The sequence below is a fragment of the Vulpes vulpes genome, chromosome 13, assembly GCF_048418805.1.
Source record: "Vulpes vulpes isolate BD-2025 chromosome 13, VulVul3, whole genome shotgun sequence".
In the NCBI taxonomy this organism is placed as follows: domain Eukaryota; kingdom Metazoa; phylum Chordata; class Mammalia; order Carnivora; family Canidae; genus Vulpes; species Vulpes vulpes.
Genome location: NC_132792.1, coordinates 107,445,554 through 107,467,585, shown reverse-complemented (window position 1 = coordinate 107,467,585; position 22,032 = coordinate 107,445,554). Strand labels below are relative to the sequence as shown.

Below are 22,032 nucleotides of genomic sequence, written 5' to 3'. Positions count from 1 at the left end.
TCTCACCACCAGACTCAGGGAAATACAGACAGGAAAGTGGGCCTTGGGTATCACTGTCCAACCTCCAGAGCTAGGGTGCTCACTCCCCTTCTCAGTCCCACCCACTCAGCTCAGAGTCTAAATCAGGAAGGCGGTGGTCCTGCTGAGGGCTGGGAGAGATTGGATCCAGCCAGAGAGAGCCCCATGAGGCCTGGAGCTCCACAGCCAAGGGCCCTAGTCAGGTGTGAGCTCCCAGGGGAAGGGAGGGCGGTGAGCATGTTTTGGTGGAAGAAGCCAATTCTTGGGTCTGCAGAGCTGAGGGCAGCTTGGAAGACGGCCTTGGCTTGCCTGGTGGAACTCTGGTACCAGAGGAGATGAGGAGAAAAAGGAGGCGGGTCAGGGCTGGAGACACATCCTCTGTAATCCCTAGAGCTGACCAGCTTAGATTTAGGACACCCCCTGCAGGAGGGAGCCACCACCACCACCAATGTAGTGTGGGAGCAAATCCTGAAGAGCCCGGGAAGGGAGTTCCCTGTGAATGGGTGGTTGGTGCCCACAAAGTATGGGCCCATGTGGCTGGCCATTTAGAGACTTGGTTATTCTGTGGTACTGAGGGACAGAAGGTGTGGTGCACAGCTAGGGGCCAGGAATGGGACCCTTCTGCAGCCTGAGTGTGAGCTTCTGGAAGGAAAGGCCATGTCGTGGAGGTTGGCTATGCCATTCTCGTGCCGGAGAACAGGGGCTGGCACACAGAGGTCTACAATAAGCACTGGATGATTGGATGGCTGGATGGCTGGATGAAGGGACAAACTTAGTGGCCCATCAAAGCTCTAGGCTCCAGGATGCCTGGCTGGCTCAGTTGGAAGAGCTTTAGACTCTTGATATTGGGGTTGGGAGTTAGAGCCCCACATTGGATGTGGAGATCCCTGAAAAATGTTTTAAAGAAAAATAAGTAGGAACGCAATAAACTCAACTACTGGCAGGCCAGGCAGAGAGGACAGAGCTGTAGCAGGTGGAGGAGAGACAGCGTGGAAGGCAAGGTCGGAGACCAAGTACCTGAGCTCAGAGTGTTGATGCCTTTGGGGAGCAGGGTCTCCTGTCTGGTTACCCTGCCCCCCCCCCACCAGTCTCAGCTGTTCCTCAGAGGCTATCCAATTTTTTCAGTTCAGTAGAGTCCAAGAGAGAGCCCAGAGGGTAGGAAGTGGGAAAGAACAGAAATCAAATGTTAGGCAAGCCCTCAAAAAATGATGGAAGTACCCACTAAGAGAGGAGGAGAAGAGGAGAGGAAGGGAAGAGGAAAGGAGAGGGAAGACAGCTGTTGCTCATTTATTGGGCACTTACTGAATGCGGGGCACTGTGTGGAGAGCTTCACCTGAGCTATCATATCCTATCAATCCCGCCACACTGTGAAGGAGGCTAGGCGGTCAAATATCCCCACCTCCCCATCTCCTCTGAGCTAGCTAGTAGATGGCTAGGACTGGAAACCAGACCTCCCAACTAAATCAGGGCTTGTTTCATCCAGAATTATCTATCCACTGCTGTTTTAAAAAAAAACAACAACAACAACACCCCCCCCCCAACTCTGAAGAGGGTTAGCAACCCAGCCTGGCCGCGCCGGCTAATAAGCTTGGTTTCCACAGCAGCAGATCTTAATTAGGACTGGAAGGGTCCTCCCACCCTTGCCAGGCGGCCCCTGCGTGTCGGTGGGAGCAGGTGAGCTGGCCATGGGGCTCAGGAACAAAGAGCCAGGCTGCCCTCCGGTGTGGGGTGTGGACTGAGGGAGCCCGACTGGTGGGGGGGGGGTATGTTAGCCCCCGCTGCTCTAGTCCATCTGCAGGACTTCGCACCGATCTCCCACTGGATCTGTCCTGTCCACCTTGCCTGCCACAGCCCCAGCCCGAGCAGCATCTACCCGCACGCACGGAGGCCCGACCCCGACCCCACTGCCCTGGCGGGGGAGCAAGGGAAATCGGGAACGCGGACGGGGCGCCCCTCCCTCCTGGAAGCCGGCACGGGGGCCCCTCCTTTGTTCGTGCCGGCTCCCCCCCGCCCCCCGCCCTGCCCGGGGGGAAGCAATCCGTAAACTTGGGTTGCCGAGGCTCGGAGAGGCCGCGAGAGGAGGGGCGGGGCCGCCCGCGCAGCCCCACCAATAGGCTCCCTCCGTGCCTCCGCCCCGCGCTCGCCGTTCGCCGGGCCGCGCCGGGCAGAGCCGCCTGTTGCATAGCAACTGCCCGGGGCCTGTGGCGGGGCCGGACCGCGGAGGCTGCGCGGCCGCCGGGGGCGCTGCGGGACCGAGGCTCCGAGCCCCACCCGCTCCCCGCCCGTGCACGCGGCGCCGCACCCCGCCGGGCCCCCTCCGGCGCGCTCCCGGGACGGCGTCCCCTGCGCCCCCTTCGCCTGCTGGGACCGGACCGTGTTCTCCCGCGCGCCCCCTCCCCAGTGGAAGGCTCAGGCACGGGCTGGATCCAAGCGTTCCAGCCAAACAGGGAAGTTTTACTTGAATCCATCAAGTCCATCCTATGCACAAGCCCTGGACCCCTCTGTGTTCCCACACACGGACAGGGGACCCAGGACCAGACAACCCTGGCCGGTCTGCTCAAACGTTCACCTGGGTTCTCAGGCATCCCTGGCCAGACTCCACTTCCCTGAGCAAACTTGGCTAGGGCTGTATCGTCCCTGCTGGGGACTCACGGGGGACGCCACTGCCCTCAGCACAGGCTCAGCCCCTCCTGGGGCCACCCCCCGTCCCCCTGACTCTGCCTGACTGCCGGTGCACCCCCACAACCCCGTGATTTTCCTCACACTCTCTGGCACCCTGCCGTCACCCTGTTCCTCAGCTCACCCAGGCCTTCTGCCCCGGGATGCCCAGCCCTGGTCCACACCCCACCCACCCCGTGAGTTGGCTCATCTGGCTCGTTTGCTTCAGAGAGGACTGGAGGACATAAGCCACCTCATGTGATCAGCGTAAGGTCTGGAGCTTGGGAAGGACAGGACAACCGTCGCCGGCCACCACCACTGGTGCCTCCCAGTCCCTGTCCAGGCACATGACTGTAGCCTATGCGGGTCCATACATTCTCCCGTCCTGACAAAGCCAACAGGCCCGGTCCTTAAAGGTTGGCAGGTGTCTGTGCTGCTTCTCATCTGCCCTTCATCCCCTGAAGGACCACTTTTGACAGCAGCAGACCAAAGTGAGCCCAGAGGCGATGGCTTGAAAAGTGACAAGTGTGGCTGCGTGGACCCAATCACCAAAGTCTCCCTGAGGGGGGTGCCACAGGGTCTTAGGACTCTACTCTTTAGACAGGTATGGGAGCAGATGAGGGTGACGGTAAAGAAGGGGGTCCCTGTAACCAGCACAGAGACAGGGTGAGACAGCTCTGGGGAGACCTGGAGGTCACCTCGGATACCGTGCCAGGGGATGGGCCAAGGGCCTCGGCCGGCAGCTGGCCCCACACAGGGGCTGCTCCTAGCTGTGAGTTCTAAATGAGATGAGGGGTGAAGAGCTGACGGGGCCTACATGCTGGTTTGTGTCCTGACCCAACAAGCATCAGATGGCCTCCTCGGAGCGGGGAGTGGGAGCAGAACCAGATTTATTAAAAAATCTTATCTGGAGGGTTTGCATTTCAATGGGCTGTGGATTTGCATATTTTAACAATAACCCTGGGTTCTCCTGTCTGGTCTGTGCTCACTGGCTGTCTCTCTAAATGAGGATCGAGGATAGGGGGCTTCGACAAACCCTTCTGATCCAAAGGTACCACAACCCCACTTTGCTGGCGGGGAGGGCCTCTGGGCTGGAAACTGAGCTGCCCAGCAGGTGACCACCTGTGGCCTCTGGCCACTCCTGTCCCCGGGAGCATGGCTGAGGCAAGCGGGAACGAGGCCAGAGAGGGGGCATGTGTGGGGTTCTGGATGTATGGCAGGAAAATAAAAAGGGTGTGAGCCTTCCCTCACAAAGGAATGACAGACATCTGGCCTGGCCAGGGTGCGCCTCAGAGGCTGGATGGAGGTCAGAGGTCTCCAGTGAAGGCAGATTGCCCTCGACACTAACTGCGGGGGTGTCCTTAAGTCTTAACTTCATGGCGACAACAGAAGGGGATTCCTTGAATTTCTGATCCCTCTCTATGGAAGGAACCATATGTGATTTATTAAGGAGATAATTAAAATATTCATATATTTACAACAAGCTACAAATAATGTCCACTACTTCCACCATTCCCCTGCAATCCCTTCTCACGGGGGGAATGTGGAAGCCATGGGGCGGAGGTTGATTCTTTTATTCCAGGGTTCCTGAAAACCTACTATGCCCAGTCCTGGGAATCCATCAGGACATGTAATTCAGAATCTGCCTTCCTGGGGCTTTAAACAAATCATTTCTCCTTTAATTCATTGTGAGTCACTATTGGCTAAGTGCTGCAAAGGCAAAGTGCTGGTGGAGGGCAGAGTCGCTGGGGAGCCCCCTGCCTAGGTCCCCATGATCTCATGTGAGAGTCCTCTTCTCTGTCCAGATTAGATGGCCGCCTCCCACCAACTGCCCATTCCGTGCACATCCTGGGCCCCACAAGCAAAAGTGGTCAGCCCTCCAGGCCAGCCAGCAGTGGCCTGGGTGCAGGTTAATGTAGGGTTGGGTCAGGCCTACTCACCAGTGGTAACCCCAGCTGGCAGCACTGGTTGGCCAACAGAGGCCATGTCTTATCAAGAGCAAGCCTCTTGCCCCTGTCTTGCATGTCCTGGCAGGACATTTACAATACCCTTTAGGGTTGAGTGTCCACTGTGGGCTGGAGCAGGGGGTGGCCCCCGAGTAGAAGTGAAGCCTGGCTTGACTTCCAAGGGCACACCCTAGGCTAGGTGGCAACATGTCAGTGGGTGGTGAGGCTCAAGGCGCTGCTCCCCTGCACCCAGGTGGTAGGTGGGGCTTAGGGTACCCATGATGATCTCCATGCCTGAGGGGACTCTCTCTTCCTCCTTAGCCTTGCTCAGTCTGTCTTGCATTTGTCTCCTCTGGCTGGCTCAAGGCACCCTCCAGGCACAAGTCACAAAAAACAAACTATGTAATTTTGGTGATTCTGCATAGGAGCTAAATGTTCTGATATTTGCATTTAAAACTGGCGTCACACAAAATAAAGATGAATGGTAGGATCTGTGCTAATAATTTAAAATTTATATTTCTTTTTACTTAAAACAACGTCAAACAGCAAATAAAAAATACCATGACAAGCCAAGAAAGAGAGAGACGGTGGAAGAAAGGAAAAGCTTTATATTTTAGTGCTTTAACGATGCTTTTTTCCTTGCTTTTTGAACAAGGAGCCCTGCAAAATTATATCTCTTTTCCCAGAGCAGTAATGCTGCTGGGTTGGGGCACAGATATCCCAGTGGGCCCTAGCCTGCAGGGTCTGCTGCTTCACTGTTTCCACGACCATTATGTGTGTTGGATTGGGGGTGGTGGTGGTGCAAACATAAAAGCTGAGCTCTTTGGGGGGATGAGAACAAACAGTGGGGACTGATGAGGAATAGGAGCCAGGCTCTTCACAAGCATGGGAGGCGGTGGGAAGGGACGGAGATAAGAGCTGCTTTTCAGTGAACAAGACAAGAGAAGAAGAGGCATTGCCACACTCTGCCATGGCTTGGGGAGAGGTGAGCCCCTCCAGTGAGCAGGGGAGCTGGATATCACCAGGCGCTCACACATCGCAAAGGGGCCTAAAAGGACCCTCAGCACTGAGGCTTGAACACCCACCCTGGAATTACATTTGGGGACTCAGCCGCTGGGTGGAGAGCACCCTGGCCATCTCTGTAGGCCACCACAGTAATCTCTGTCACCCCCCATCCTCTGCCCGCCCTGGCATTATGTGGGGCATCAGTCCAGACCTTCCAAGGCATTTCTGGGTCAGGGACTGGAAAGCAACCTGGAGGGTGACGTTTACAGAGAGGCTACTATGCAGAAGGAACTGTACTAGTTTCCTCCTTGATCTTGCTTATTCCCAGTCTCCAGCCGAAATCAATTCTTTTAAGATGTCTGTAATGTCACACAAGTGCTACTCAGACATGCACGTGCACACACACACATAGTCCAGTGGAACTTAGTCCTGAGTTAGGGTCTAGGGGGTCCATGTGTAGGAAACTGGGGTTCTTGCTCTTGCTTGAGAAACAAGTGTCTCTCTCAGTCTGTCACACACAAACACACACACACACACACACACACACACACACACACACGAGAAGAGAGACAGAGAGCTCACAAAGTAATACAAGGCCATGTGTGACCAAGGGAGCCGAGACATAACCAGGGAAGTCTTATTGAAAGAGGAGGAAGTCTCAGTGAAGAAGAGGAGTGTTTGGGTGGCCAGTGAGGGGTGACAGAGAACTTTCCAGACCCTTTTATTTTATTTTTTTTAAGATTTTATTTATTTATTTGAGAGGGAGAAGCAGACTCACTGCTGAGTGGAGAACCCAGTGCAGGGCTTGATCCCAGCACCCTGAGATCGTGACCTGAGCCGAAGGCAGATGCTTAACTGACTGAGCCACCCAGGTGCCCCTGGGTCCTTTTATTTCTGAGACAGCTCTGGGTCGGCTACACTGGGGCCCGGTGTGAAGCAGAGGGCTCAAGGCCCTAAGAAGGCAAGTGGTGGAGGGCCCTGAGGATCCTAGTGATGTAGGGGCTGTCCCAAGTGAAGCAGAGGCAAGTCCACGCATGGATGTCCCTAGGGTTCTGGCCAGCACCGGCTTCAGCAGCGAGGGACGACAGGGCTCAGCCCCTGCCCCCAAACCTCCATGTCAGCTCTCAGGAAGGTATAAGTGCAGCAGAGGGGAAGCTGGGGGAGGCCAGTCCCTTCCTGGTCTGGTGGCAAAACACATCAGGACCTTAATGGCCCAGGGGCCACCTCCTCAGGTGGCCCTGTTCTGGTGGGGTGCTCGTGCCAGCCTCAGGGAGCCCCTTGTGGGGTGGGAAAGAGGACACACAGACAGAATAATGGTCCTCACACAGGAGCCAGCCCAGGAGCCCCATCCAGGTTGCATGCAGGAGGACAGGCAGGGAAAGGCAGACTTGGGACCTGGGTTAATCAGGCCCATCTTCCCAGACAGGGGAGGGAGGCCTCTGTACCCTGGCCTGCAGGGGGCGGCAGAGACCTGTGGGCCCCTGTGGGAGGTAGCTGAGAAAGGGAGAACCCACCTGGGAAGCTGTGCGACTGGAAAGGAGATGGGGAGTCAAGAAAGAGCCAGGCCCGCCTGTCTGTCAATCTGTCTGCCTGCTTGCTGGCCACAGACCTCTCTTTCCGCAAGGAGCCACGTTGGACAGACAGGTGAAGCCTTTGGACTGGCTCAATCATCGTATTTATTCTAATTGTATCGTAATCGTCCCCAAGGAGCCTGGTTCAAATGAGCTTGACATTATTAAAATTTTAATGCCCAGTTTTCATAGCTGAATGAATATTTAAAGGGTATGTCCCAGCTTAAGTTATGATGATGAAGAAATTAATGGAATGTCTTGTTTAATGCATGGATATGTGTTGATGCAAAAAGTGGTGGAGATGGGGAGGGGGAGGGGAGGCAGGACAGGCAGAAAAAGCCACCCCGGCGTACTCTGCTGCAGTGGGGACAGGGAGGACCCCCAAAAGCCCAGGGCCAGGACCCCTCGCTCCCCATGACAGGACCCCAAGCTGGAAGCAGAAACACAGAAGAGTCAGTGATGTCCCTGAAGGACTGACCCCCGATGGCTTCGGGGTACGTTCAGGAGCTCTGCTGGACCCGGGGAGGCAGTCCTGAGTTGCCAACACCCCCATCCCTGAAGCACAACCCATAAAGGGACACAGATGACACCTCAAAAAGAGAATCAGCAAAGAGGGCACCGGCACCCCAGCCCAGGTCCTCCTGGAAAGATAATATAGTGACTGATGGGGATGGCTGGGCAGAAGGCGACAGAGAGAGGAAAGCCACCAAGAAACAGGCCCCAGTGTCCTTGAAGCAGGCTGTTCACCTGTAAGGGACAGCTTGGGGCTGGGTGGCCGGCACCTCCTTGAGGCTGTGGCCAGGGTCTGAGGGTGCAACGTTAGAAGAAGGATGAGATGACAGTGCCCCACCCAACATCCTACCCCTCACCCTTCCTCACCACCACTGTCTCTGCAGCCTGGCGCAGCCCCGTCTCCCCAAGACAGGCTCCCTCAATCCACTCCCCCTCCTCGGGGCAGAAGCAGGCCTTGGTGAGGCTGCACAGGGCTGGAGTCTGGAACAGGAAGAGAGAGACACAGGCCTGGGGAGAAGATCTCCCTCCGGGCCCGAGGCATCTGTACAGAGCCTGCTCCAGCTGAGGAATCTTCCCAACTGAGCCTGACACTTTATTTCTGCTGAGAATTAAGAAAGCATCGGGCCGTATTTTATCTCTCCATCAAGACTGGCACCTCTTCGACAGCCCCGCAAAGGCTGTCTGGATGCTGACCATCCCTAGATCCTAATGAAACATGAAAAATGACCCCAGGAGCCACAGGTCCCTGGGAACCAGTTCAGTTCTGGTGCACCAGCCTGTTTGGAGCACCCTGTGGGTGCTGAGCCAGTGGCTGAGGGTAGGCGGGAAGCTGGGTGAGCCCCTGGATCCCTGCTGCCAGGAAGCCCACAGTCAAATTGGAGCCTAGCACCGAGTCATGGTGGAGGTCAGGGAGGGGTAGGGGACTGGAAATTAGGCCTAAGTCCGTTAGCCTGGGGCAGAAGATTCTCGAATGTCCATGTTCCAAGGACAGGGGCTGCTGGGGGTGAGGGGCCCCCTGAGGTGGAAGGCTCCTGCCCAGGCAGATTCCATTTGCTTTGTTTAATTTACTTTGTGTAAGTTAGGGATGTTCCAGGAAGGGGGGACATTCTAGAAAAGGGTTGGATCCTGAGTCCCAAAAATCACTGGACGGGAAACCAGGAGTGCCCTTCCCTCATAGCCAGAAGCCTGCTCGGCCTTCTGTGCCCTTTGCTCACGAGCTGCAAAGGAGGCTGTTTATGGGGGAGGGAGGGATTCAGGACCCCCCGCCCAAGTGAAGCCAGGAACTTCATTATGTCCTTCTTCCTTCTCCCTGTGACTGGAGCTTTCTGTAACACCAGTCTCCTCTCTGGCAGAGCTTACATACAAAGTAGCTTTTTCTCCCCAACTCCATGAGGCGTGCCAAGTGGGGACCTTGTGCGAACAACGACACTCTGACCCCATCTTAGGGGCCTGGCCCCAGGAGTCCTGTCTTGCCCCCCGCAGGCCACCTGTGTCTCATTTCCTCTGCTCCGCGCCCTGCCTCCTGCCTCCCCGTCCTTCCTCGTGGAAGCTCTGCCCTTCCCCTGGCCTTGTCTTCACCTTGCTGAGTCACGGGCACCCACGCTCCCCCACCCACTTGTCTTGACGCAGCCACAACTCACTTCGAATCCTAGACCAGAAGGCCTGAGGAAGCTTGTAACTGGCTAGTCCAGCCTCCGCACATCAGAGGAACCGGCAACAAAGAGTCACTTGCTACAGGATGGAAGCCGAGGGAGAGCCCTGGCTGACTCCGGCTCCTGGGCCCACCTTGGCGTGGGGTGGCTCCCTCAGCTTCTCGTCTATGAAATGGGGGTGCCTGTCCTGCCCCGTCTGCCTGTCAGGGTTTGTTTGTATGAGAAATGAAAATGCAGTAAGGGATAAGAGAGGTACTTGACAGGTGAAAGCACTGGAAAAGACATAAAGTAGGATTTCATTTGCGTGATTCCTTCCATTTTTATTGTCTGAAATATCTTGGGGCCTCGGGGCTGGAGAGCCCACCCGGTGGCCTCCCGGCGGGAGCTTTAAAGACTAGCGCGGAGCTGCGATTCTTGGAGTTCAGAGACCCCTAGTGGCCTGATCCAGGCACTGACGTGGATCCCTGAGAGAGAGAGAGAGATGGGCCTCCTGGAGACGTGAGGGGTCAGCCGTGTCCTGTGTCCTCCTGGCCCCTAGATACCACGGGAGACAGTAGCTGCACCCACTCCACCTACCCCCCAAGGGGACAGCCCGCTGCAGTCAGGAGCCACTGCCCTGAGCCCAGCCCCAAGTAGGAGCTGGGTGGCCAGAGCCTCAGCACCCCTGGGACCCACAGCTCACATCTGCGAGATGGCACAGGGTGGCCGGAGACCAACTCCTTTGGGCAAAGCCAACTGTCTCCGGCGAACCAGGGCTGCCAGAGATGCGCTGTGAGGACACCTCAGATTCTAACGTCACAGGCGAGCCAGAGCTGCTCAAAGCTGAGAGGGGGACACCGCTGAGTCTCCAATCCGGAGAAACCCTCCTGAAACATCGGGGGCCCTGGGGACTGCATACGCCACGGGAGACGGGTGGGGCTTTGGCGACAATGGGCGCACTTGCAGCTGCGTGGGGGGCAGCGGTGGTGTGGGGGTGTCCATGTGAGTGGGTGTGGCCTGTGTGCCTCTGTACCCATGATCACCTGTGTACCTTCGGGTGTGGGTGTGTGTCCCTCACCCCCAGGCCTGCTCTGACACCATCCCCTGTGCTCTGTTGCAGATGAACCGGCCGATCCAGGTGAAGCCAGCGGACAGCGAGAGCCGAGGAGGTAGTAGCTGCCTGCGCCAGCCCCCTTCACGTGAGGGCTCACTTGTCTCTGCCCCCCTCCCCCGCCCCGCCCCTCCCTTCCTCCCCCTGATGCAGCGACTCCCTGCCTTCACCTCCCGGCCCTAGGGACCCCATGGCTGGGAGTCGGGGCAAGGCTCTGGAGCTGGGGGTGACTGGTGTGGGCAGAGAGTGAAGGGACGGGAGGAGGTGACTGGGGTCTGCCAGACGGTGGTTTTCCTTCCTTCCTGTAGGTAAACAAGTAGCCTGTCCGAGGGTACTCTTCTGCTTCCTTTAGGAAACCCAAAGGATGTGCTCCCCTCCCTGTCGCCAAGGAACCCCCCCTCCCCCATGATGGAGCATGAGCCGAAGCCTGGGTGCCAGGCTGGGAGCGAGGGAGTGGATTGCGGCCCTTTCCTGGGAAGGGTCAAGCCAGAGTGGGCAAATCTGAGAAGGGCTGCCGTGCGGGCTTGGGACTGCTGAGGTCGAGATCCTGGAGGTAGATTGGAGCCAGCAGGGAGATGTCTGGAAGGGGACAGAGTAGGAGGGCACAGCGACACCCCACAAGCACAGAGCCCTGCTCCGAGAGGAAGGCTCTGTCCCCTCCACCAGCAACCAGCTCCTGGCTCCCGTTGCCAAGCACCTCCATCCTGGGTTCTGGGCCTGGACAGGTCACCCCTCTCTCAGCCTAGACAGGCACTGAGCAATTTCTCTCTCCCCATCCTCCCTCCCTCCAAAAGGTATTCTAGGAAATTAAGAGCAAAAAGCAAAATAGGCAAAAGCTACTTGCAAATTCAGAGTCAAAGCCCTTGTCCTGAGAGAACTGTAGCGTGGCCACAGGTGGCCTGCCTGCCCCAGAGATCTGTGGTCTCTCTAGCTCAGGCTGCTGCCCTCTGGGCCCTAGCAGGACCCTGACCTGGGCACAAGGCTTCTAGGCCCTATGGCCCTCCTGACTTGGAGCTCAAATCCCACCTTCCCCCAGAGCCCATTTGGTATCTGGGTGCTGCCCAGAGGAGCCACATGGCTCAGGGCACTGACATACCTCCCTATGGCCTTCTGAGAACTTCCCACCCTGAGGACCCTGAGAGCAGAGGTGGGTCAGCTGACAGGTAGAAATGGTTCAGGTGTAAAGGGTCCAGGCAGGAAAGCCCCCCTGGTTCATGCTGTTTGCTCCTTCCCCTTTCCTGGCTGTCCAGTTAACATCCAGCTCTAGGCATCCTCGCCCTGGTGGCAAGGGGAGGACTGTCCCACCTCACACAGGACTTCTTGGTGGCATATGGAGGAGCCAGGGGCCTCCCCTAGAGAGTGTCTTCAGGAGGCAGGCCCAGCAGGCCCTGGGCCGTGGGTCACCCCATCATGCAGTGACTCACCTGCAGCACCCTTTTCATGTTGCAGGGCCAGAATGCAGGGAAGAGCCCCTATCCCTGGCAGGGAGAAAGCTCTGGTGTACAGGAGGGTATCTAGAACAGTAAGCAGCACCCGAACCCAGAGAAGGGGGCCCCTGAAGTGGAGGCAGCCAGAAACCTTGGAGGAGGTGGTACCTGAATTGGCCTGGAAGGAGGGCAGTTTCCACACCTAGAGAAGAAGCCAGGGTGGCATGAAGAAGGCCCCGCAGAGGGGGGCCCCTGCCGGGGCGTAGGGGGCCCATCAGGTGTGGAGAAGACAACTCAGAGTCCAGCCAGTTTTCTCCGGGACCGGAGTGGGGTGTCAGAAACACCGTGCCCTGTGAGGCCACACGGAGCTCAAATGCAAACCCTTTTCTCCTTCACTTGCCTTGGAGGCGAGAGCTCTCTGACTCCAAGCTGCTAACCTCATCTCCTTTCTCCCATATATCTCCTGCCGCTGACACTTGCCCCAAACCAGATTAATCAGCTCTTTTATTCTTCCTGCAGTGGAAAGGGGGGGGGGGGGGAGAGCCAAACCTAAACATCTATCTATTAATTGCATATTCAATATTAAACAGTGAGATGATCCTGAGTCAGCACTATCACCAAGCTATTTAAAAAAAAAAAAAAAGGAAAGTCAGTTTAAAATAATTTAATATCCATTAAATACTTATTCTGGTGGGAAGAGGATGGGAAAGAGGTGAACGTTAGCAGAGATGGAAGAAATGGGAACAGAGAAAGGTATGGAAGACGACTACTGAGGGAAGAAGAGCATGGTCTCAGGTGAGGGAGGCAGGGCTCTTGGACCAACCCTTGAGACATGAGACACCACAGCTGGCGGAGGTCAAAGAAGAGAGCTCGCTGTGGCCTGGAGCAGGCAGGGAGGGCTTCCTAGAAGAGGTCTGGTGTAGACCTGGAGGGAAACAGTGAGGACACAAAGTGAAAATGGGGCTCTGCACACAAGGCCCAAGGGTTGGGCTTGTCTCCATCAGAGAAGGAGCCACTGATCCTGTTGGGGGGACCAAGCAGCGAGAGGGCATCCCTGCTGTAATGTGCCTGCTCAGGAAGAGAGGAGCTAGCCCCTGCTACCACCACCAAGAGCCTGGGCTCCAGTTGGGTAGGGAAGGAGCCATCTCTCTGCTAGGAGGATCCAGTTTACCCCACAGAGCTCACTGGAACAAGCTATATCTAAACTGAGTCACCCTCAAATAAGCAAACCAATTCATTAGCTAGAGAAATGAGGCAGGCTAGGGGCAGAGAAGAGCCTGGTGGAAGGCACCCCCACCTGCCCTGGCCATCCCAGAGGCAAAGACCCTCCCTAGGGCATGCACCTACCCCATGAACTGATTCATGGTCAGCATCTGAATTGGGTTCCATGGCTGCAAGGGCCCCTCGGCCTCTGAGTTTCACTCTCAGTGTTTAGATGGGTGCCCACACTGTGCTGCCTTGTAGCCCTAACCTCCTCCTCATCCTCCCTAGTCTCAGCCCAGGGGAGTACTACAGCCAGAAGACAGGACAACCTGCCACCCCCCACCCCCACTAGGGGCAAATGAGGTTCCCGTATCCAGGCATGGGTGCTCCTTTCTGGGGCTCAGGCCCCGAGAGCCCTGCCCTTAGTCAGCAAACCAGCTTGGGGCACCCCTGGGCTGAATTGGAAGAGGCTGGGGCTGGGGAGTGTGCCCATCACTCTCAAAAGGCCCAAGGAAAGGGAAGAAGTGGCTGAGGTCTGGGCTGGGTATGACAGACATTGACCTCATCCTACCCCACCACTGCCAGACACACACACCCCATCACCAGAAACCACCCCTACCTCTTCTCAGTAACCATCGATAGGTCAGAAGATTTAGCTTAAGATTTAGGATGAGGCCCCCAAGAGCTAAACATGCTGTGTTTGGAGGAACCCTGGAACGCAGTTGCACACTTGCACCCCCCCAACACTCTCCAACATGCCGTACACCCACACTGACAAGGTACCCACAGACCCAACACGCTTCTGGAAAGGTGGAAAACAAACATTCCTCACCAGGGACAAGTGCCTGGGGTGTCGGGCACAGACCCAGGCCACCTGATTTTATCTCATCAACATGAATGACAGAAAAAAAACAGCAACACGGAAGGGGCTGATGAGCTGGAGAGGTTACAAATCGAGATGACTCAGGAGACAGACCCAGGAAAGAAGGGATTCAGGGCTACCAGGGGCTCCTCATCCCTCGGAAGGGGGCAGATGTGGCACTGGGGAGCCTCTCCAGGGGGAATGTGAGCAAGGCCTGGAAATAATCTTTTAGGGTTTACCACCATAGCCCTCACGCTCCTGTAGGACCTGGAAACCAAACACACACACACACACACACACACACACACACTCCAGAGGACCCCCGCTTGACTGGAATGTGTGAGGTCCCAGCTAGGGAAGACCTCACAGCCCATGATGGGGACTGCTAAGGGTCTCCTGAGTCTCCACCCTGGCCGTTCTGAGGAGGCCCACAGAAGATAGGCCTGGGGGGAGCCTGCCGGAGGCCAGGTGATGGTGGAGGGTGGACACCCCAGGCAGGAGGGCTAAGCTCCCTACTACAAGGTCCTCTTGTTCTGCCACTGGCTACAGGGCCTGGGGGGAGGCTTGGGAGAGATACTGGGGGTGGCCTTGAGCTCCAGCCATGAAGGGAGCCCTGGAGGGGTCACTGCAGTCAGCCACCATCTAGGGAAGCTTCTAGAGAGTGAAGGAGCTTCATTCATCCCCCTGCCAAGTCCTTCCAAATTGCCTAAGTTGAAGGAGCCTTGTCCCTGTCCAGACCTGGGAGCCCATGTCTGTCTGTCTCCCTCGGGTCTCTGTCTGTCTGGGGTGGGAGGTGTCACGGAGAGGAGCTGGGCAGGGCCGGGAGGCAGCGAGGGCTGGGGCAGGTGCCACAGCCTGGAGCCGCCCGGCGCACGGTCCGAGCAGGTGCGGGCCAGCCAGCCAGGCGGTGGACCTGCGGCCCGGCGCTGCTCCCCGTTCCGTTCGGCATCTTCAGGGCCGACGCCCCCCTCACCGTGGCCGCACTCTGGCAGCGGAGTCCCGCCGGGCTGGCTAATGAGGTTGGACACGATGCATGTGAATGCAGCTCCAAGGCCCTCCCTGAGGCCACGTTCCCCACCATAAAACCGGGCTGATTCGGTCCTCCCAGCCCCTCCACCATCTGGAGCCCCATCGGTTCCTGCGGCTTTTTAAATCCTATTAAGTTCCTCATTTCTCCTCCGAGCATTATTTTATTTCTAAACAGACACAGACAACGAACGTGCTAGGGGAGGCTAGGGAGCCCAGCTGAGGGGTGTGGGCAGCTCCCTGCTGCCTCCGGGTCCAGGGGCCCCAGGAGCCCCGTGGCCACACTCTGGACTTCCCCGGGGTTGGGTGCCTCCCTTCCAGACCTTTCTAGCCATTCAGTCCCATACTCTAGGTTGGCAATTTAGCAAGCGTTTAGAGGAAATAGATGTGCAGGCTGGTCCCGCTGTTTGAAAATTCAATAGAAGTTTCAATTTTCTGAATCTTAGATGGCAACGAATGTCTCCCTGACGCCAGCTTCTGGATAATCAGAAACCCCTCAGGATTCTGTTGGGAACCCTTCGCCCAGGCGGGACGGGATGCACAGAAAACTAAAGCTAGGGGTGTGGGGGGCACCAAGAATTGAAGATTAATCTGAAATTATACCAAGACAGTAGGAAACAAGGTTAAAAAAATAAAACCTATCGGTTTAGACAGCCTCTGACTGGAGATGCGGTACAGTGGGGAGGGGTGGGGGGTGAGGAATGTGTGGGGAAAAGCTTGTATAGACCAGTAGCACTGCCTGTGGGGACCTCCTGGGTGAGGCTCCCATGGGGGTGGGGTAGGGTGGGCAGAGACCCAGGCCAAAGAACAGCCTCACCTGTGCAGCTGTGTCCCAATGCACAAGCCCCTCCTTGTCTGGCCCCATCTCTCCTCTTTGGGGCATCAGGAACCCGTCCCACCCGGGTATAACACATCCAGAACTCTATTTTCGGGCTCCTACCTGAGAGACCCCAGAATGAGCCAAGCTAACCCCAGCCCAGCACAGAGGGTGAGATCCTGGGCTGAGAAGAGGCCCAGTGACCCAGGCCCCAAAGCAGACCCCTAAAGAAAAGGGATCTGCACCTCAGAGCAGAAAGGACTCTACCATCAGCAGCCCCCTCACTTTCTGTGTCCCCACAGAAGCCTCTGGAAACTGGACAGTGTGCGTACTCCCTTGTGCCTATGTGTGAATATGTGTGTGTTGGGGGAGTGCACTTCCTTATCCAACCCCCCTCACCAGACCCTGCAGGCTCCAGTATAATTTTTTTTTTTTTTTTTTTTTTTAGGATTTTATTTATTTATTCGTGAGAGACAGAGAGAGAGAGGCAGGGACACAGGCAGAGGGAGAAGCAGACTCCTCACAGGGACCTCCATGCAGAACTCGATCCTAGGACCCTGGAGTCACAACTTGAGCTGCAGGCAGATGCTCAACCACCAAGCCTCCCAGGTGCCCTAAACCCCAGTATCCGTAGCTCGTAGGGAGGGCGACATCATCATCCTCCCTGTCCATAGCCATGCCTGGGCCCAGGGGTGGGCAAGGGGTCACAATGACCCTTTGGCTGGAGGAGGGCTAACTGGCTTGTTGGCCAGGACATGGAACTCCGGGGCCTCTCCAGGCCCTGGAGCCATCTGTCCACGCACCCTCCACCTCCCCACCGTGAGGTGGCTTCTCACCCCACCCCTCCTGTTTTTAAAAACAATCAAGGGGGAAAAAGCAACTCCGCAGTCCATCTTGGCCTCTTTCCCCAGAGCTTAGAAACCCCCTTTTGTCAGTCCTGGCTTATCCCCACCAGAATTTCTCAAGCTATAGATTTTAATGCTGTCCCCTGAACACCAGCCCCAAAGCCAAGGTCCCGGCTGATCTCGCTTGTACATGAATCCTTGATTTATTTTGGGCTGATATCAAAGAAAAGGCATTAACAGCTTTCAGCTCGGGAGTCAGACATGAGACAGCAGGGCCCAGACAGTTGCAGTGCTCAGGGAGCAGCCTGGGGCAGGGGTCACCAGAGCCCTGCCAGACCCAGTGATTTGCCTTTGGGAAGGGCTGAAGGATTAGACGCCTCGAAGCCAGGCCAGGTGGCCCACCCATGCCTTGGCTTCTTTTATGGGCAGGAAGTTCTACCACATGTCTGACCACAATCCCTTTTTGTTTAAGCGTTTCCAACCATTAGGTTCCTTAGATCGTGGTGCAAGATTCTCCTTCCCCCGGGGTTTTATCCTCCATGATCCATTCCTTAAAAATCTTTGTGTCCTTTCTTCCCCAAGACCCTTTACAAAGAAAGAAATTTTAAAAATCCAGGAAGCATCCTTAGTTTACAAGACCGAACCCAAAGAGCAGCTTGGTGAAGACAGGTGTCTATGGTCGGAAGGGGGTGGCTGGTGGGAAGGGTCCCTAGTGAGGCCCCCCACAGAGGCCCCGGGGGGCAGGCACACATTATAAATACCACAGTAACTCCTGCCATAGGTGTGAAATTATAATTAACTGCAAACCTGCTGAGTTTAAATGGACTTTAGGTTTTCAGCTGGGGGAAGGGGTGTTGATTGATCTGCATTTTGTTTTTGAGGGTTTTTTTTCTTTTTTTAATCCATTCGGCAAGTTAAGTTGAGACACGCGGCTCCTCGCCAAATTCCCTCTGGCCCCAGCTAATTTAGCAAAGGATTGTTTCAGAGGAAATGGGATATTAATCATTGCAAATGGGCTCCTGGATGATATTTAAAAGCTGCCACATGTGTGTCCAGGCTGAAGGGGCTGATGACAGAAATCGTAATGACACAGAGAGGCCACTCCCATGGCAACCTGTTGCAGGTACTGTGTGGGCATGCAGGAGGAAGATCCCTGCCTCCTCGGGGCACGAGCAGGATGGAGAGAGAGAGAGAATGTCACACACAGTCCTCCCTGGGCCTACTGGTCCTCAGCACTGCACTGAGTGGGCCCCAGCATGGATGAGACGGATCGAGTGCCTTCCTGGCCCCTGGCACAGACAGTCAGACAGCCTGATAACAACCTGGGAGTGATGAGAGGTTCGGGGGAGGGGGCAGGGAGAGACTGAGATCACAGAGATCAGAGTCAGGAACGCCTGCCTGGCTTTCAGAGGCAAGGGGATTTGAGCAAAGAAGGGCAGAGCTTCCAGGGTGGACAATAAGCTGAGCCATGGCAAATTTGGAAGATCCTGAGAGCCAGAATGAGGGGCAGGCAAGATATGAGAGCTGCCATAGACGGCCTGCAGTTGGCAAACTGGGGAATCTTTGCTGATGACTAGTGCTGCAGTTCTTTTATTCTTAGAGTCCAGTCCATGGGACATGGGAGGAGGTGACAGGGGTGAGGGCCTCTGACAAGTGTGGTCAATAAAGCGCAAATAAAAATCATACTGCCTAGGGCCTCAGCTGCATTGAGCATGTGATTTACCCGACTGAGGCAGGACAAGGAAAGCTTCCTGCAGGAGGTGATTATTGGGATGACAGATTTACCAAGAGGTAACATCTAAGCTAAGGTGTCACAAGCAAAGACATGGACACAGAGACAAGCAAGGCAAATATGTGTCATGTAAGATCTTTTAAAGATAATATAGAAGAACTAGGGGCATCTGGCTGGCTCAATCAGTAGAGCACGCAACTCTTGATCTCAGGATCATGAGTTCAAGCCCCGTGTTGAGTGTAGAGATTACTTAAAAAAATTTTTTTAAACATATACACATTATCAAAAATAATGTAGAAGAACTGGTTTGGCTGGAGAAGAGGATCCACTTTCTGGAAGACTCAGACTTGGTGCATCGTGGATCTCATGTGGCACAGCACACATGGAAACCAGGCACTGTCTGCAGCAGCTAGAGCTCTCGTGGGGAGATAGAGCCAGTCATCTAGAGCATCCAGTGAGAGCACCTCGAGCCCCACAACAGCCCTGCGAGGTTGGCTGAGCAGCACCCCCACTTTATGGAGGGGAGATGAGGGCTCAGAGAGGAGAGGTGGGTGTCTCACCCAAAGACAGTAAACCAGCCTTTACACCTCAGCCCTCCTGGGCCAGCCTGCATGGATTTCTGACTTCTCACAGTCTCTGCTGAGGTGCTGAGCTCCACAGCAAGCTCTCCCAGTGTTGTGGCACCCATTGGATACACAGAGGGTGAGGAGGGGCTCCAGCCTTTAGGATGGGCTCTCCAGCTCTTCACTCGCCTCAACAAGCCTCTTGGGAGGATTTGGGAGGGTCTGGCCTGGGTGCAAATTAGTCAGTAGGAAGATGAGCCTGTCTGTAGCACGTGTGAGCCTGGAGGGTCAGCTGGGAAGAGCAGGTAGAGGAACTCCATGACTACCGAACGGAGGAGCACCAAGCAGGCACTCAGGGCTTTGTCTGTCTGGGCCTGGTGAGGAGGAAGGCTCTGTGGAAGCTGGACTTCACCAGGGACCAGCCAGGGTGGGCTTTCTTCTTGACAGATCCATGATCCCCACATCACGATGCCATATCCCAACATGAGATAACTGTCCCGAGTGCCTTAGGAGGTTTAAGGCTTGACATCAATGACCAGTTGCTGAGAAGAGATGGTCTCTGCCCATAGAGAGCTGACTGTGAAAGACAGATGCAGTGGAGTCCCAGGGAGATGTCTTCCAGCCTTTGCTAAGCTCTAGGCCCTAGAGAAGCTCGCAGGGAGATCAGTTCATGGCCTCATGGGCACCAGATGAGCAGTGGAGAAGTGAGCCCTAGCTGGCAGAGGGGAGAGTAGTCAGGGAAGGCTTTCTGGAGCAGGCTCCCTGCTGGATAGGATTAAGGCTGAAAAGCCAGTGACACAAGGAATTCAAGCCCCATGGCATAGAGCCTGTCCAGGAAAAAATGAGGACACCAGTTGGCCCAAGGAGAGGGTTCCCAGGAATACCCAGCTAAAGAATTGGGGGTTTCTGGAAGATGATAGGGAGTCCTGGAGACTATAGAAGAGGTTGGTGATTGATGGAAGCTGGAGCTGGGAGGGCTGGTGGCCCACAGGGAAGACTGGACAGGGTGTCAGGGAGTCCAGGGAGAGATGGATGCAGGTGCCAGTGAGGGGAGGGGCAGGGGGCAATGGGAATCAGAGTGTAAGCTCAAGAGCCCTGTGGTCACCATGAAACACAAGCCTCCAAGCTGCCCCCACCCTGCCCAATACCTGATGCCTTTAGCTCTCCAGGTACACATTCACTTTCAGGCACCCGCCTGCCCTTGGGTGGTCCTCTCTGACCGTTCTCAGCTGCCCAGCTCAGTGTGATCAGAGCCTTCATCAGGGCCCACCCCGCGGGCGTGCTTCCTCTAGCAGTTCCCCACTGCTCATCCTGGCTCAGAAACCCCTTTCCTGCCCTCTCCCTGAGCCATACAGCCACAAAGTGGGTGTTAGTTGCCCATCTCTCCATAGAGACAGTGTCCTCCTTGGGGGCAGGTGTGTCTGGCCTTCCACAGAGCCCGGCTGGGCACCAGGCCCCAGCAGGCCTCCCTCAGTGCTGGCACCACAAGGCCAATCTCGCACTCCTGCCTCTAAGAAGAACCTTCTCCATCATCCTGCCTCTCTGCTGGTCTAAATGCAGCCCCCTCTTTGGTCTCCCCACCCCCAGCTCCTCCGGAGTCAGGCCCACAGGCAGGGGGCGGAGGTGGGCAGTGGGGCGGGTGCCAGTGACATTGGCATTCTCCTTGCAGCGCATCTTAATAATTTAATGGCTATTAGCAGGGCCGCTGTGGTGGTGGGGGAGGGGGGCGTAGGGGGAAGATTTATAGAGAGAATTCACTCCAGGTTGGGGTTTTGTCTTCCTCTGTTTTCCTGGCATTTATCATGCATGTTTTAATTTGGATCGGAGAGTTGCTACCATCTGGCCATTATCGCAAAGAAATATTCATTTTCACTGAGTGACACAGGCTCCATTCATCACGGAGTGCGCTGATTGCCCCGTGAGTGTGGGGCTGCGCTTTCTCCTTCATTCGAAATGAACCTTGAGCTACAAGCAGGGCTTATTTGTAGGGAGCAGAGGCCCGGGGCCAGCAGCTACCCTGACCTCACAGCCAGGTGGATAAGGAGCATTTTGGGGGAGAGGCAGGGTGAGAGTAGGGGGAGTAAGCCCTCTCCTGCCCCTGTGGCCTTTCTACTTCCCCTCACCTCTCCCCTCTCCTGGGTGGGGGTATTGGTGGTCCTCACAGTCTCGCCCCAAGCTTCTGACCGCCAATCCCCTGCATCATGTCCAGGGCAGTCCCCAGGCCAGGCAACAGAGATGGCAAAGGTGGCCCCTCCGCCTGGCTCCTGAGCCCTGGCATCTGATAAATACGCTGGATGCTGGCCTGCCAAGGGCAGATTTGCTTCAGCAACCTTTCCCTAACAGAACAGCATTCCAGGAGTGCCATTTCAGGTCAGGGCTTGGGAGGGGGGGGCAGTGCGGGGGGGGGGGCCCAAAAGGGCCTCTTCATTCTCCTCTCATCACCTTATGGTGGCACCATCCGGGCTGGGCCTGGGAGAAGAGACGTGTCTGCCTCCAATTGGGACATTTCCAGAGTGTCACCCTTGTAGCCACCCACTGCTCACTGCAACATGCCATCAGGGGCCACGGAAGGCTTTTAGTCAGCGATGGGCATGGAATCAAAGCACAAGGCTGGACACCCAAAGCAGGTGTTATGGAACATCCCTTAACTGGGCTGAGCCCCACTTTATGCCCCCTCAATAAGCAGGCATCCACATCTGCAATACAGAGAAAGGAGGAGAAAATATCTTTTCATCCATTTTAAATAGTGAGTCAGAGCACCCAGAATTTTTAGGGCCCTTCTGTGTTTCCTGCCCCAGGGGGGATTCAAATTTACAGCATGAAGACATCAGCTGAGCAGTGCCCCACCCCCAGCATTAGACACTCCCAGGAGGGGAGTGAATTAAAACCAGAAACAGAAAACAAAACAAAACAAAACCAGAAACAGCTTCACAGGGGAGATGTTTGCTTTGCCACGAAGGCAAAAATCAGGCAGGAGAGCCAATTTTCATCTTATAGGGGTTCTGCTTCCTGAGATCTTGGCACAAACCCAGGGGCCAACTGATTTTCCTGGTCTTTATGCTGGAAACTGTGGCCGGGCTTCAAGGCCCTGACCCTCCTCTAGG

The 22,032-nt window shown here is 55.9% G+C and overlaps 1 protein-coding gene across 45 annotated transcripts in view; it reads left to right on the top strand.

Moving 5' to 3' along the window:
• CELF4 (CUGBP Elav-like family member 4) overlaps positions 1-22,032 on the top strand; it is a 296,564-nt gene that overhangs the window by 216,503 nt on the left and 58,029 nt on the right. For 24 of the 45 annotated variants that reach the window (XR_011996228.1, XR_011996229.1, XR_011996227.1 and 21 more), the window contains exon 3: positions 10,463-10,541. Coding sequence is in view for 41 of the 45 variants with exons in the window: in XM_025997018.2 (XP_025852803.1) it covers positions 10,463-10,541 (79 nt within the window). In the remaining 4 variants the exon portion in view is untranslated. The remainder of the gene's footprint in view (positions 1-10,462; positions 10,542-22,032) is intronic. The other 21 variants (XM_025997021.2, XM_025997023.2, XM_072732256.1 and 18 more) reach the window with 1 other exon arrangement.